The 16,874-nt window shown below is 39.0% G+C and overlaps 1 protein-coding gene across 2 annotated transcripts in view; it reads left to right on the plus strand.

Moving 5' to 3' along the window:
- Nucleotides 1-207: 207 nt before the first annotated feature.
- The window catches only part of CIITA (class II major histocompatibility complex transactivator), a 33,882-nt gene continuing 17,215 nt past the window's right edge, over nucleotides 208-16,874 (plus strand). The window contains exons 1-7 of one of the 2 annotated variants that reach the window (XM_037385828.1): nucleotides 208-502; nucleotides 9,742-9,885; nucleotides 11,168-11,296; nucleotides 11,717-11,776; nucleotides 13,142-13,225; nucleotides 13,827-13,886; nucleotides 15,798-15,947. In XM_037385828.1, the coding sequence (XP_037241725.1) occupies nucleotides 292-502; nucleotides 9,742-9,885; nucleotides 11,168-11,296; nucleotides 11,717-11,776; nucleotides 13,142-13,225; nucleotides 13,827-13,886; nucleotides 15,798-15,947 (838 nt within the window). In that variant the 5' untranslated portion in view covers nucleotides 208-291. Of the gene's footprint in view, nucleotides 503-3,859; nucleotides 4,143-9,741; nucleotides 9,886-11,167; nucleotides 11,297-11,716; nucleotides 11,777-13,141; nucleotides 13,226-13,826; nucleotides 13,887-15,797; nucleotides 15,948-16,874 lie in introns of those variants that run through there. The other variant, XM_037385829.1, reaches the window with a different exon arrangement.

Genomic DNA, 16,874 nt, shown 5'->3' on the forward strand with positions numbered 1-16,874 from the left:
TTCATTTCATCAAGAAGTTATTTGTTGTTGGAAATGTTATTTAAAGGCTTAACCAAATGAGGAAATACCTCTGCTATTGCAGGCCAAAGACGTGGGCTTTTTTCACTTCATCTTTTTGAAGTTGAGTGGGTTTTTTTAAAATTTATTTTATTGAAACAGTTCAGATTCTGCTCAGACCTCCTTCAAACATCTTCAGATGCAGGTATAAATCTATTTAAGGAGATCCTGCCTAGAGTAAGAAAGATCCTTTCAACTGATACAGCTTCTGATGACCACGCATTGCTTAACCTCATGCTGAAAAATGTGATATCCAAGGAGTACCATCAAGCCTTGCTCCATGAAAAAGACAGAGAGGACCTTGCAAGGAAGATATCTCTGACATTTGTAGAAAAATGGGACCTGTACTTGAGCACTTCAGTTCCCCTCTGTTGTTTAAACCTCTGCAGCAGTAAGCCTCTAAACATGATAGATAATGAGCCAGCAGGAAGCAAGTACATCTCAGGTAAATGAGCTTTGTTTCTTTTTTGCTTTGTTAAAGTTCTTTTTTTGTTGTTTATTGCATTTTGAGATTGCACTGTGGCATAGGGCAGAGGACACCAGTGGAGAGTGGGTGGGGAGGAGAAGGGAGCAGAATGTAATGCAAGAGCAGCTAAAAAGAGATCCACCCATTTGGGGTAGCTACTGGATACCCATTTTCATAGCCAACCCATAACAAAACTTCTTTGCCACCATTTGCAGAACCAGAAATGCAAAGTAGATTAAAGAGACCATGGCAAGGTCACTTACTTCTCAAGTAACATGCCAACCATTAATAATCTGAGTTTCATTTATTCATGGCACATGCTGACAACTCATGTTGGGAAATCTTTTTTTCAATCTTATATGGAGGAGTGCTGTCCACTTCAAATTCCAGATGTCTAAAGGCAGCAAAACTGCACTGTCTACAGGAGACTGCTGCAGATTTAAGGAGGGGGAGTACTTAATGACTTATGAAGCTGGATGCCATTTTTATTGGGCAGCAGGAGAGAGAAAAATCCAGACACTTTATAGTTCTTAGGCAGTAAACTCTTTAATCTGACCCACCAGAGGATTAATGTATATGTTGGAGAACAGGGGTAGCTCTGGGACAATCCTAATATTGTCCATCCTATATAAAATGACAGAACCCCAGCTTAAACTATAGCATTCAGAATTACTTTTACAAAACAAAGCAACTGTTAAAGGATAGTAAAAGAATACTCAATAGAATATTGAGGTAGTCCTGTAAAACTGATGGAAGGACCTTGGGCTGCAACGTAGTGAGGGGTCTAAATTTTTCCCTTTCCTAAAAAACAGTATTGGACATAACTTCTTAAGGCATTGATGAAAGTACAAGAGGAAATGCTGGCGGTGCCGGGGGGTGGGGGGGGGTGGGGTGGGGGGGTGGGCAGGGAGAATTAAGACAATTTATGGGGGAACAAAATACTGACCTGGAAGATTTTAGCTGTATTATTACACACATTCAAATCAATGCCAAGAATTCATATTTTAAATGTAGAATAATATAGCAAATGGCCTAGTGTCACTTATGCTGGGAGTATATATAGTCTGGTTTCTACTTTTAATTAAATCTCTGAAGTGCTTGAAAAGATATCTGCTCCTTCTTGGTTTTGTGATGGTAGCACCTAAAATCTCCATTTGGAGATCTTGATCCTTTCATGCCTGACTGTATCTCTGTCACGAAGCCTGTGTTTGAGACATGACAGAAGGAAGCTGAAGTGCATCAGAAGAAGCATTAGCCTTCATCTATCACATGTTCAACCATTGTCACTTTTCTCTAGGTTTTGTAGTAGAGATAGGCTTAAACCCCAGTGATTTAAAAGATATTAATTCACCAGGAATTTAATCCAATTGTATTTGATACTTCAGCTTCCTTTGAAGCAAATTCTTTTCTGACTTTCTTTTTGAAATTTTTAAATTTTTCAGCCTTATGTTCAATCATCATTTCACTCTGAAGAAGACTTGCAAAGAAAACTTGTGTCAGGAACAGATTGGTATCAGCAGGTTTCTTGCTAACTACTTAATAGTTTTGCAACTATTTCTTCTACCACAAAATAGAGCTTTACAATTTTGGACAAAGAAGTCCCAGCTTTCCCTTTCTTGCAAAGTGTGCTATTGACATCTGTTTTGCAGTGTTTCCAATGCTAATCGATATGCTCTGTTCCCTCCTTTTGCAGTAGAGCAGCATGGCAGCAAACAAAATGAAAGAAGCTGATGGTCACCTGAGAAGCTCAGGCAGTTCTCAGCTGTCTCACAGCCTCTTGTTTTCCAGTTTGCTTTTCCCTTTGTCTCTAAGACCATCTTTATAGACTAGTCCACTAGATGAACCAGTACTCTGATCTGATCCAGCGGTTCTTTCTGCTGTTTCTAAGCAGCTGTGGGTGTTGTGCAAAAAGCTGACAGTCTTTGCTGCAGTTGCGAACTGGAATCACAGTAAACAGCTGAACTCTTTTGATCTCCAGACTGTCATTCTTGAAGTATGTGTAGATCGCCTCCTGGGACTACAGCCTCAGGAACTGATGAAGAAATCTGCCTCCAGGACCAGTAAAGGAGCTTATAACTTGTTGGGTTGTGCTGCGCATTAGAATAGGGCTAACAAATAACCCTCTTAAGTTTTGTAGGGATTTCTTATGCAGTGACTGTATTATTGTCTCCTATCAAAACAGAGCACTAAAATACAGAATCTGTATTTGTGCAGCTTTTCACTGTGTTTTCTGCTCTGAATGCTGTTATACCAAGATGTTGCTTTTCTTCTAATGTGTGTAGAGGAATACCAAGAACACAGGTGCCTGGCTGGTTGGAGAGCCCAAAGAGGCTGGTGCTCTGCATTGCAGGCTGGGCAACAGATTGGTTGCTCCCAGCAAGGAAGCAGCTTTATCTCTTCTCAGTGAGAGTGTTCCCTTGGGACCTGGTGGAAGTTAAATGGTTGGACCTGATCTCGAAGGTCTTTGCCAGCCTAAATGATTCTATGCTCTAAGTGGATCATCTCTACAAACGGAAAAGGCTTACACAGATCAGCAGCTACTTTGCTTGTAGGAGGTGCTGCCTTGTACAGAAGGTGTTTGTTACCAAGCAGCTGATTAGAAACTTGCCTTACTGAGACAGAAAGTCCCGGATGTCATTGATTTCATCCAATACCACATCCTTTCTTTCCCCTTCAGACTCTGGTGGAACTTTTGTTATAAACTATAGCCAATGGAATAGTACTACAAAAAAATATTAGCTCACTTGGGAATATATTCTCCTCCATAATTAATTTCTAATTTATGTAGGTCTATTCATGATAAAAAATAGAAAAATAGGCAAATAAGCTTGCAGAGCCACATAGGATCAGCTATCGACATCATGATAGGAACACGTGAATGAACTTGGTTTGCAAAAGGTTGTCTTATGTCAGGTAGGCACTGGCAGGGCAAGCAATGATTAGATGAATAAACATTCTGTCAGATACTGCTACAAGCAAACCCTGAATCCTGAAACTTACAGATTTTAGGATTTATGAACTCCTGCTTTGTAGAACATCCTACTTGTCATTTTGGGCCAATGGCAACCAGCGTTTGCATAAGGCAGCAGGCTAATTTTGTTATTGGTATAGTCTGTCAACATGTGAAAGAAATACTTTCACTTCTGTTTCACCAAATGGAGCTGCAAGGTAAGAGTGTCTGCACACTGTTTGCTTTGTTCTTACTGATAGACTGTTTAACAGCATGACTTTGAGACAGGTTTGAGCTGGAATAAGAAAAGAGAGGAATAATTCTGGGGAGCACCAGAAGTTGTTACTGCTGGCTCTCACCCAATTTTGGTTTCCAACTGAATGATTTCAATCTATTCCTAACTAGTGACAAGTTCAAGCTCCTCTTCGTGGTGACAAGTGGCTGGTAAAGGTAACGGTGCTTAATATACCAGGATTGCTAGAAGGGGTGTTCCTCTTAACTTTCCATTTTGGAATTCCCCCTGAGCCTTTAAGTTTGCTGCAGTGACTAGTCTGGCTCATTTCCTTGTTTCTGGTGCACTTTCTATAAGCCCTGGGCAATGACAGCAGCTCTCTTCGGTTTTGGTACTGAATCTAGAGTGAAAGAACAGGAACTGTCCTGTTTCCTAAGGTCAGTTTTTCCTCAGCTCCTGAATGCAGTGGTATGTCATGCCAAATTCATCTTCTCTTACCTTTTGTAGATACTGGTAACTGTGGTGTGTCAGTATTTGGACTTGTATTACTTGAAATATTAGGATGAAGCCAATGTGGGTGAAATTTTGGAGACTTTTTAGTGATTTTGTGTTGTGGGTAGCTGTGTTACTTGCTCAAAAAGGTTGCTGTAGTTTGTTTTAGACTCTGTTAGAATACTTGTTTTTTGTATAAAAGTTACTCCTATGGAAAGTGAAACTGAGGATCATCAGCAGAAACTGTCTTATTTCCATTTTTTTCACAGATCTGGCAAGAGATCTTCGAGCTTTACTTTCCTATTTCATAGGGCTGAGATTCTGTCTTGAACAAAGTCTCTGAGTGCAAATGTACTTTTTCCTGCTAAAAAAGCTTATAGGCAAGGTGTCTGCTGTGCTGGTTTTTTTAATCTTACTGCTGGGATGGGAGCTGTGACACATGAGGTGATACTGGATATGAAAAGCAAATTCTGCTTGCAAATCACAACTGGTACACCTGCAGGACAGTACGTTATTAGTCTGCCAGAACTCGACTGTCTCCAGCACAAGGCTAGTAACATTTCTCTTATCTGTTGTGTTGGTCAGAACAGTTAAGTTAATTGAAAGGTAGAAGCTCCTCTTATCTGATATTTATACTTTTCTAACTTCTTTAAACTCCTTGCTAAGGCAGACAAAAGAGAATGTGGCAGGATATGGAGCAGCTTTTTTTTCAGTGTCATCTCTGCTGTTCTTACTTTTTGGACACTGAAAAAAAAGCCTATGGAAAGTAACACACCACTCCACCAGCAAGATAAAGACTGTCAGTAAATGTAGTATCTTTTATTACATTGGGTAAAACAATAAGAAAATTTTAAACTGGCTTTCAGATGTGTAAGCCTTTCATAGATCTGAAATAGAAACTAAAAACTTCAAAGCTAAATATAAGTTGAGCACCATTACTTGCAGTTTACAGATAATAAGGCCATTGCTGATGGGAAAATCTTTTAGGTACCTGTGGAACAGAGGAACTGTTGGTGATGGATTTGAGGAAAGGGAGACAGGCGGCTGTAGCATGGAGGGGACTTCATCCCTCCTTGCTGCTGGGGTGCCTACCTCCCAGAGAACATTGCCCTAAAGCATTGCCTGTGGCAAAAGCTGGGAAATGCATCCCTGGTTCTGGTGTGTGTATTGTGCACAATGACATAATCTTTGGGGGGTGCAGAAGAAGAGAGAAGGCTTTCTAAAGTTATTTTAAAAAAAAAACACCTTTAAAATTGTGGCTGATGATACTGAGCTTTTAGCCCAAAGCACCAGTGTTTCACTGGACTCCTTATTTAGAGTTTGATATAACCTGGTTTTTGTCAGCTTGCTTCACTTGGATTCTTGTGTAACACTTAATGAGTCTGGGGTGTTGCAAGAAAATAAAATTTCTTCAGCAAATTTTGTCTTTAATTTTGTGTTCTGTCTTCACAGCAGTCTTCCTCCCTTATTTTTCTGTAATTTAAGACTTTCAGCTGTAATGTTATATCATCCTCTGTTGAGAAATGTGTGATTTGCATGGCACTACTACTCTTTTCTATGAATTATCCTCAGCTTCCTAAACTGGAACAAAAATTAAATTGCAGGGGGGTTTCCTCTGTTCCTGAAATGACTTTACATATTTTCATTTTGTTAACCTCTATACTCATGTGGGAGATTCTTTTACTACTTGTCAGTTCAGATGTCAACAGTTTTTTGGGAAGGAAACCCTGTAACCAGTCTTCTCAGAAGCATCCACCTTCTTTTGGGAGTAGGTGTTACATTATTGTCTGTATAAACCTTCTCCATTCTCTTAGATACCATTTGATTTAACTAGTAGCAGACCCCATTGCCTGGAGTGTTTAATATGTTGATCCTTTAAAATATAAGACATGGTTATATAAAATTATTGGGATAAAATGATAAATTGAACCACCTCTCTTATCTTTAGAAATCTTAAGATACCCCATCTAACTCTTAAGACTTGTATGTGATTTAAGTGAACACCTACTCCTTTAACCGGACTCTTTGTCCTGGTATGGTGATGTTCGTTATTTCTTTTACTACTTTTCTGGCACTTTTAATTCATATGGTATCACTTGGACTCTAAAAAAAGCACTGAAAAAAAACTTCAAGAGTTGTAGAAATGAATCATATTGTTGTGCTATATATGCAGAATACAGCACTAAAACAAATGCATCCCAAGTAGAAGCCTTGCTGTAGCAGATGCGCACTGAATCATCGCAGAGGTAATACAAAGGGAACACAGGTCTGCTGAATATAGTGATGCAGCCAGAGTGTATAGGCTGAGAGAGAAAGAAAGTGTTATTTAAAGATTTAAAGAAAAAAACTGTCTAAACCATCATCAACAACAAAGGATTGGACTTTTTGAATGGCATGGAAATACATTCGGAAGTATGTCCTGCCTTTCCCCCTGCCCGGCACATGCACTTCGTGCATGGAGGCCTGCTGCAAAGAGAGCACAGGCATCCCTGGGGACTACAGCCCTTAGTCTTGCAGGTCTGTGGGGTGTCTGCCTTCCTCCTGCTGAGAGCTGGCTCTAGTGTTCACAGCACTAACGCAGACATTATTAGAAAATTTTTTAGTGCTCTGATGTGAAAATGTGTCACCCATTTTGGCAGCACTGTATGGGACACCAAAGGGAATGTGTTATCAGTAAACTAAGTCAAAATCATGTGTGAAATGGAGAAAAAGCTGACCAATATAGAGCTTATGCATCCTTGGTCTCAGACAGGGACCTGCTGGAATGCTGTGAGAAGGAAGCAGAAGCCCTGGGAAAGGAATTGCTGTTGTAAACAAGCTTAGTAACGTCTGGTCTCATTTTGTGTGCTTCACAGCAAAACACTTGCTGGCCCTGAGGTCTAAGTCTCCTTGCCTTTGGCTCTTAGTGTAGAAATTTTCCCCTTTCCAAAACTCATTTCTTTTTTCCCGCACCTTTGGACAGAATGCTTTCCATGGTGGCACTGTGATTTTAATGCAGCAAAGCACGCCTGCTATTAAGAATATGTTGGTTCAGCTGCAGAAAGAAACCACAGCATCCTAAATCCAATGTAGTCAATAGAAAGCCAGCTATGTATAGATTTGTGTCAAAACCAAAGTAACGAAGAAAAATGTGGATAGGCTGAGGGACATTCAGACCAGTGAAAGAAAAAGGACAAGTAATCAAGCTTTTCATTCTTGAAAGAGCGGCAGTCTTCTTTCTTCCCAGGGTAGACAACTATGTGTCTCTCGCTCCTGTGCTCCTGGGTTAAAACACCTTTTACACTTTAATTTTCAGCTCTCTAGCTGGCCCTGACACTGGCAAGACTTTCTCTTGATTGCTTCCTAACTTCCTCACCATTGTAGCCATGTAAACATTTTACATTACTTGTGTATTTATCCACAGGGAAATGGTATTGAATGAGAGGTTTAAAATAACAAAAGCTCTTATGACTGTGACTTAATTAAAGCCTGTTATTTTCATGAAGATTAAGTAAGCCTGCTCAGTCTCTTTCCCTAGGACTTGACCTTTTTTTTTCTGCTGTAATCAAGCAGTTTGCTAATCACTGAACTTGGAGTGATACATTTGTCTGTCTTGCATTGCCTTTATGGCTTCTGCCCAATTACTTCTCTGTCTCTAACCCCAAATTTGTATTGACTCAGCGGTAATGCTTCAGCAGTGTTACAAAGTCCAGCAACCTGACATTCTGAAAGGCCCAAATGTGTTTAGGTTTTACAAAAGGACAATTTACAAAAAGAATTTACAAAAATTCAACAAAGCAAGGGGCAAAGAAAAATGTTGCAACAAACCAAAAAATTGATCTGTTAAATTTATAACTTCATTCATGCTTCTTACGCAGGTTTGTCAACTTCTGCCTTCCATTTATAGCATGGCGGGCAATGATATAGATGTTTTTGCTACCTAGACAACGTTATGAGGCCACACAACATGAAAAAGAACTACCTGACTGGATGTAGGTTTTTCCTACTCATGGGACCTCACTGTGTCCACTCGCTCTTCTAAGGTCTGGTTTTAGATTCTGGTGTCTTCTGCAGCAGAATGCAGAGAGGTCCATTTCCAAGCTGTTCAGAGGGACAGCTCTGTAGAGGGGTAAGAGGAATGAAGATTAGTTAATAACAAAGCAGCATGTGTTAGTGTGTGACTAGGTCTGCTCTGCCTTCTTTCATCAGAGCTGCAGTGTTAGCTGTATTTCTGTTTTCATGTTGCAGGTAGACCTCGTGGTGCAGCAGGCTGCTCCACATTTGCACGCCTCAGGAAAGTAGACATGTGCAACCAGGGACATCAATGGCATTCTGCTAAAGGCAGAACATATGAGAGCTGTATTACAGCTGTCCTTCATTCCAAAATATGGAATTCAGCCAAGCAGAATTTTTTTTCACGGTTGTGGTGTGTGGACACCTATTCTGACAGGATATGGTCTGGAAGTGTTGCTGTTTGTTCATATCATGCTGGCATCTCAGTATTATGGTGGAGTAAATTACTTGGATCACCAGCCCAGGTGGCATCCATATCAGCAACCTGTAAACACTGAGGATCCAATATCTGGTTTTGAAATAGTTTAATAAAGATGATGAATAACAAACAAGTAGTGTTATTCCACTACCTATGGAATATCCAGGAGGAATATTTGAGCTTATGTTGGTGTCTGCTTCACTAGAAGGAAATAGAAGGGATTTAACATAAGGTGGAGGAAGAGATAAACTTTTTCAAGAAATGTAGCTGCAGCAGTCTAAGCAGTTCTCAAATAAACATGGGGGACTAGAGCAGGGAGAACCTTAGGTCAGTCAGATTCGTACTGTATGGCACCCTGAAAGGCTGTAGCAACTCACAACTCATGAGTAGGTGCATGCATGAGTTCTGAGCGGGAAAGAAAAATGATTAAAAAATATTTGTGATAGATTCCAAAATGTCAATGAATGTCTGTTACCAGAAACTAAATCTCAATGTGACCATGCCATTTTGTCACAATCAACCATACAGTTTGGGAAATCATTATATAAAATACTTGTCCTACCTTTCACTCTTCCTTGCTGTGCTGAGGTGATGTCTGCTAGTGCCACCTCTAGGGCTTAGGAACTGCGTGTAGCATCCCAGCCAGAAGCTGCTTCCCCTGAAGAGAAATTGTCCTTATCGTAAAGAATGAGGTTCTTCTTCCATCCTTTTCACTGCAGTTTTCTCATTTCCCCAATACCTGCTGGATCTGTGCTTGCATCATTTATATCCTGATAAAGATACAGGAGTTGTGACTTATTCAGTACTTGACACTCTTGGTCCAGGTGGTCAGACTGCAGTATCCCACTCCCCTGACTGGAGTAAAAAGTAGGTAAGTCTCACTGGAAGCTGTATCTGAATCTGTAAGTTTCCGTAACTCAGGGTAATAACGCAAGACTTGGTAAGCCACAGCAGTTCCATGTACCATGGTACCTCAATGTCTTTTCAACAGAAAGCCACAGGCCAGGACTTGTAGTTTTGGCTGACAAAACTGGGGTTTTGTCATAGCTAACTATTTCATAATTTGATTTCAGACAGCAAGAGACAAATCATGGATTCAGCATTTCTGCCTGAAAACAGCTATCTTGATTTACTGCACAGTGATATCGACCCATTGCATCTGTATACTCTCTTTGATCCTAAGTCATCTGGAAATGAAGAAGGTGACTTCTCTGCAGGTTAGTAAAACACTAAAAAATGCTTGATTATTTTAATCATCATGCTATAAGTTATTACTATCTCCTCTCAATTACAGTCAGTTTATCATGGTGGCTGGGCTAAATTCAAGAGACACTTGGTCTTACAATATGATGACTTTGTATCTGTATATAAAATAATGACTGCTTCCAGAAACTATCGTGTTTTGAAAACTGTACATATTTACAGCTTCCTGCTCAGTAAGTCTAACAAAACATACTATACTTGCGACTCATCAAGATGTGAGAATAATGTCTTTGGTTCATCATTCCTGTAAGTAGTTTATTTGCAAATGTTCCTGTTGTAAGCTGGTTACATGTAACTGTCAATACTTTTGTAGTTTGAAGCCAAAAGCTTTGCAAAAGAGAAACTGTTAGATGAGTTTGTGATGAAGCCAGTCTGCAAACAAACTAGCCTTCCTTCTGAGATCCTAAAGCACCAACACAATCCTTGTTGCTTCCATGAGTGACCAGTGTCAGCAGGTACATGGGCAAATCAGTGAAGAACTGAGCACCAGAATCTGGATTCATCTTTGTGACTAACTATTTCCCAGATTGAGCTTTGTGCTCTCAACTTCTGCCTGTTAATAACACCTGCAGGAGTGTTTCTTCACATCCATGGCCTCACTTGCCTAGTGACTGAAAGTAAGATGAATTTAGGGATCAAGGACTGACTCTTGTTACATCAGGGAAGTTTCAGTGATCTGAATATGCTTGAGCCTTAGCAAAGTCTAAGATGATGTAGATAAACTGAACATTATCAGGACATGGTGCCAGTTATTGGAAGGTGGACATCTCTTCTGTTAAGACGTTAGCATGGTCTTTGACATGTTTTTGGCCTTGCCCAGCTAGCAGCTTCACAGGCAATTTGTAGCTGCAGTTCAGAGGTTACCATGGACCTAACATCATTCTGAACAGGGAATGTGGATGGTACTGCCATATCCTGAAGAATAAGAAGGTTTGATAGTATGGATGAGTCTGGGCTGTGCGTGTAGGCCTTGGTGTCATAAAACAGATTCTGGAACTGTTTTATTTACTAGTCTCAGGGTTTAGTCTCAGAGTTCAGAAAAAGAAAAGTGTTGATTTCTGAGTGATAAATTACTCAGAGTTCAATTCTTTTCCTACTTAGCCAACATACAATGAAGAGCTAAAGCCTAATGTTGAAGTAACAAATCTGCCTTTTCTGTATCTCCTGCTACCTGTTTTTCTTTACTCCTTGGTTACGGTATTCATTGAGCCAATGTGTACTTCTCTTTAATTCTAGATCCTGAAGCTGATGCCAGCAACTGTGATCAGTTCAATAATATGGATTTCCTTTATACGATGGAAAATGGTGAAAATGGGGATGAACTGTATATCTGTTCCAACACCATAGAAGCTTATGCTAGAATAGGTATGAAAGCAGTTTGTTTGGGTTTTTTTAATCATTATTTTCAAAACATTTGCTATAATTATTTCTTACAAATCCTACTTTCAGTCTAAAGGAGCGGCATATAGTTAAGTGGCCTGTCCCTCATGCAGTGGTGGATCTAGCCAAGGTAGCTGAACCTGTGCATTGTGGGGTGACAGATGAACAGTAGCTTGTGGTTGTTGGGGAAAAATCTCTCTATTAATGGCTCCTTCTGCTTAATACTTCCTGTCTCAACTTCTCCTTTCTCATATTCTTTATTTCCTGAACAACAATTGAGAATAAAAACTTATTTTAGCTCTTCAGTTATACTGCAGAATTCTGTTGATGAGGGTAAGCTTACAAGAGTTTTACTGTGAAATTTACTGTCATTACTGTGTTCCTTCTTTTTTTCCTTCTTGCTAGCTGAATTAGCAGAATATGTGCTCAAAGATCAGCAGGAGAAGCAGGTGGAAGACACTTTTGGTAAGATTTATGTGGCAAAGATTAATTTTCTCCATGACGTTGTCCTGGCTAACATCTACATTGCACTTAATCCCCACAATCTGAACACTAGTAAGGTTTCTATACATCTGGTATCATCTTCTTTCCCCCTGGGAAGTGTCTTCCAGGATTTTCTTGGCAAAATTTGAGGGGTTTCTGTATTTTTACGGGCCTTTCTCAAAGATGGCAGTTTTATCTCTGAGCAAGTTGCTGATCATGTCACTATGGCCATAATATATGCACAGCTTAACTGTCTAGTGCAGTATATGCCCTCAATTAGCATCAGACTTATTCTGAGCAAAAAACAGATGATATATGTATGTTCATTAAACCTGACCCACCCAGAGGACTTAACACGTGTATAACTGCAGTTCATGAAGACATATTTCTGTCCAGGATGCACAGAGTGCATAAGGAAGCATGTCAGATTTTACTTCTCTCCCTGATCAATGCAGCAATGGCGTAATATACATGTAGTAAATGTTTTCTTCATTCAGTGCTTGACCAGAGATAATTGCTTGGCTTTTGGTACAAAATCATTGTTTTGGTAGTGGCCCAAATGCAGCTGATTACTATTTCAGATTATATATATAGTGTGGCTGTTGGGAAATCTGTAGAATTGGAAAGATTCACAGTATATCTGTAAATCCATTTTTATATTTGAGCAAAGTAATTTGGAATAACTTACCTAAGGTCAGTCCTTCCCTAGGACAAACCTGGCTACAGAAAGCTCACATGACTTTTTAAATGCTTTTTGCTGCTCCCTAGTGTGTTTAGAATCTGTGTGTCTGTGTGTTTACCTAATGGCAACATTTATATTGGTTTTAGAGGAAATGAGACACAGTATTACTACTTAAGTATTTGCCAGTAGAAGAATGGTATGGATGATAGCTTCACAGTTCTTCCAACACAAAACGTAAAATCTGTTTAGAACCCTTTACTGTGTCTCTTAAAAGATCTAATGCTTTTTGTACATATAATGAGTAAGTAACTTTACTAGTACTGAGATCACGCTGTGATACAGACTGTGATGTTTTATCCTTCGCTCATCATTAGAGAACTGAGAAGTATTTATGTTTTATTAGCCACTGAATTTATGGCAGTATATTAATATTTAGCAGTTCAGAAACTAACACAGGGTGACAGAATCTGCATTCAGAGCTCTGTGAGCTTTCTAAATCACATCGATCTGGATATGTGTTTTATTGCATGATTTGTTTTTTATCTTTTATTTGGAGCATATTTCATTTTTTCCTGCCTGTTGGCATGTTTCTCTTGCTTTTATCTTTTTCAATAATTTTTCTAGGATAAAAAAGGTTGACATTTGGCAATATTTCATATTTCTAGCAGGGAACCTTATTTTGGATGAAATGGCTGCTGAAAACACTGAGAGGTTTCCTGACACAAAGATGCAGAAATGTCACAAACGTTGTAAGTGAAAAACAGTGAGGGTCTGAAAGGCTGTGGTGTCTGAATTCTAAATTTGCATTATAGTACTTTGGGTTTACCACAGCTTCAATGCATCTCTCATGTAGTTCTTCACTTAGACAACCAGATGTTTTTCCTCTGACTTTGCTCATCCTGTTGTGGGCTGGAAGTGAAAACAGCTCCCCCAGACACATTCCTTACAATCTGCAGAACTTGTTATCCTATAATATGTCATTAAGCATGGTGTGTTTCTTCCTTTTATTAATCCATCCATGTGACAGCATTAACTTTGTTTTCAGCATATCTATACCTCAACAAGCATTAGCTGAACAATTCCCACTTTAATAGCAAGAACAGCAGCAAAAATCTTTGATTACTGGCATAAAAATCTGCTGCCTAATTGAAACTTCACAGTCAGAGTGAAATAACGTGAGGCTTTTCACATTCATGTTTTATACACTGGACCTGTACAGTTCTGAAATAGCTGAACTGAAACTGATAACGCCCCCTTGTACTTTAAAAAGTTAAAATAAATTTCCGTGGTGGAAACTTAAAATTACCAAACTAATTCAATATTTGTCACTTACTATCATCTTTCTTTCAGCATTCTTAAGCTCTTCAGAGAGTTGCTCTGATGCTTCACAACCCAAATACAAGAAAATGGGTAAGTTATTGGCTGAATAGGAAAAGATCATTGAGTACACATTGCCTCATGTTGCAAACTCTGCCTTGTAGGGAAAGTTTGCTGTCATAGATTTGATGATCTAGTGTTGTCATGCACTTTCATGTTTCTACTTCTAGTGGAGTAGAAATCATTGTAAAATTGCCTCCTTATACACCTCTAATTCATGATGCAACAAATCCATGCCCTCTTATCAGTAGCTATTAATCTGTGCATCTTAGGACCAGCTACGTGGTAGCCTAGGAACAGCTGGATCCTCATGCTTGAAAAGCACGTTCCTGCTGGCTGATAGAAAAATTACTTCCTTAGCATCAGCAAGAGGCACAGTTGAACTCTTCTAAATCCATCTGAGAGAAGAAAGCAAAAGAGTGGAAAATTGGGTCAGTGCTAAATTTTGTAATTTTTATTGTGTATACCTTTTGTTTATGATGGATAATGTGACCCAGGTGTAGTTCTGCCTGAGTCTGGAAAGTGCTCAGAAATCCTTTTCTGGAAAATTCTCAGAATATTATCAATCTCTCTACCTTACTTGACCTAGTGAAGGTGCTGAGGGAAGGAATATATACATAAGGCAGTATAAGTACTGGGTACAAAAAATCTAATTGACAGAAAGATGAGCTACGTGAAAAAATCAGGAATTTATTTAACCTGTTATAAAAAGAGTGTCACAGTATGATCCTGCAAAGATAAATGCATCAATTCTTCAGAAGTGAAGACTACCTACAGTAAAGAGGATAATGTGTACTAAAGTTCAGAGTGGTAAGCCAAAGATGAGATTCTTTCAAAGGAATTGAATGAAATGAAACTTTAGATTTGACAAACTGTTTGTGGCTAGCTATGACATACCTGGTTTATCTGACTGTAGCAATGCAACAATCTTTGGATAGGAAATTACATGGGAATTTCACATGTTGGTTTACACAAAAGCTGAAAAACACTTTGTAAAGTCTGTTTTTATACAGTAAGAATGAAAGGTTCCTATAACAAACTAATGCATCAGTTCCTCATAAACAATGTAAACACATCCCACTCTAAAAGGCTTTCCTTCCAGATGACAGTGTACACTATAGTGGCACAAAACACACAGGTTTGCAGCTCCTGATAAAACATTAGACCACAGAAAGTGACAAAATAGAGACTTAATTGTTGTTGCTAGACAGGAGGGAGAAATAAAAGCAAAAGCAACTCTGAGAATGAGAGTGGGGCAAAATCGAGGAAACTAGCCAACTAGTTCAAAATAAGCAAGTGCATTTTCCTTGTTTTGTAAGAAACTTTCGATAAGCAAATGAAATTATACAATGCGCAGGAGTCTCTCTCCCCATTTGTCCTCTTCTTGGAAAAAAAACAAGTGCTGCAGGTAAGTTGCATCTTTTAAAAGTCAGGTGTTTGTGACTGTTCTTCAGGAAAGCCTCTTAAAAAATACTTGTTATCCTTACAAGCACTGTAGTGTCTAAGTAGAGTCATGGTACTCAATTTATTGCACTTAGGCCTCTCTCATCTTGTGCAGTATTAACGCAATAAACTGTGCTTGGGAAACTTAGTACAGCCAATGTAAGACCTTGTTATGTCTTATCTGTCTGTCAGCCATGTGTAAGGTCACTTGCATCTAAACACATCTGAAAGTTTGTAGAAAGGCCAGGAAAGATGAAGAAAAAGAAAATGAAGAGAGTGAACTACTGGAAAAAAAGCCATCTACTACAGAATATCATAATACATTTTCAGTTTTGAGACCTGAGCAAATTTCATAAAGCTATTGTGAACTGTTCTTGCTTTTGGAAAATCAAAACGCAACTGATCAGAATCAAGTGATTTATGATATCTATTGAGACCTCTTCTTTGGCCCTCTTAACTTCTAACAATGAAATAACTTTCTCCTATTTTGCTTTTTTCAAGTGGAAGTCCCTGCAGTGTCTGCAGGGAATGGCAGTTTCTTACCTATGCCTCTCAACAGCCATCCAGCTAGCTCCACCTCACTCACTAACCAGCACACATCCTTTTCTGTTCCTGCTACCAATGTGTTGGAAAGAAGTTCTGACATTCCTGGTATGTACAGTACAGCTGTGAGTGTGTATCTACACACAGGCTGATCTATACAAGTGGAAAACTCTCTTATAAATCTGGACATTGACCATGAACAATGGCAGGAAAACCAAGTATGGCAGCTGTTTCAATCAAAGAGTTAAAAGTGTGGCACTCACTGAAAGAATGAAAAATATTCAAGGGAAATTAAAAGTTCATTGCCCCTAAAGAAATAGAATGAGTCTTTAATTGGTGAAGTGCAGGTTAATAAATAAGAGAACAGAGTTCTTTATTATACATTAATCTTAATAATTAATTACTTGTTTAAAGACTAGGAAATCACAGAATTTTCATTAATAAATTTGGTTTAGTTCCAATTTCTTTTTCATCCAGAGTTTTGTAAAGGATTGTGGAATAATTGCATTTGAAATAGTAGAGCAAAATCTAGGCTGGAATTTTGTTCACAAAAACTAAGTGCTAATCCAATTAATCCAAGTGATGGGCTGTGTAGCCACCTTGCCTTGATCACGTTGCATAGCAGACGTGCTACACTGGCAAGGGCTAATGACAAAGACACAATTCAACACCATTCACTACTAAACTATGCTGGAAAGGAACCAAGAAGGAGTGGTTAAATTAGAAATCTTGAAGTATCTGATGCTAGCTGAAACAGCACAAAGTAGCAGAAGACATTCTGTCACACCTACAGAAAATCAGAGCTATGGCTGATTAAATTGCAAGCACTGCATCATCAAAAATATTCCCCAGTGTGGGTTCAGAGGGAGGATGCTTGCTAGCTGCTTGTATAAGCTGCATGAGGTGTGATTATGTGGGAAAGACGTAGGGCGAAAGATGGTACAATTAATTCAGTTACATAATATTAACATATTTTCTCTCTTCTGGATCTCTGGTTGATACATTTACAGACTGTGCCTCAAGCACTTTCCTTAT

The sequence above is a fragment of the Falco rusticolus genome, chromosome 4 (assembly GCF_015220075.1).
Source record: "Falco rusticolus isolate bFalRus1 chromosome 4, bFalRus1.pri, whole genome shotgun sequence".
Lineage (NCBI taxonomy): Eukaryota > Metazoa > Chordata > Aves > Falconiformes > Falconidae > Falco > Falco rusticolus.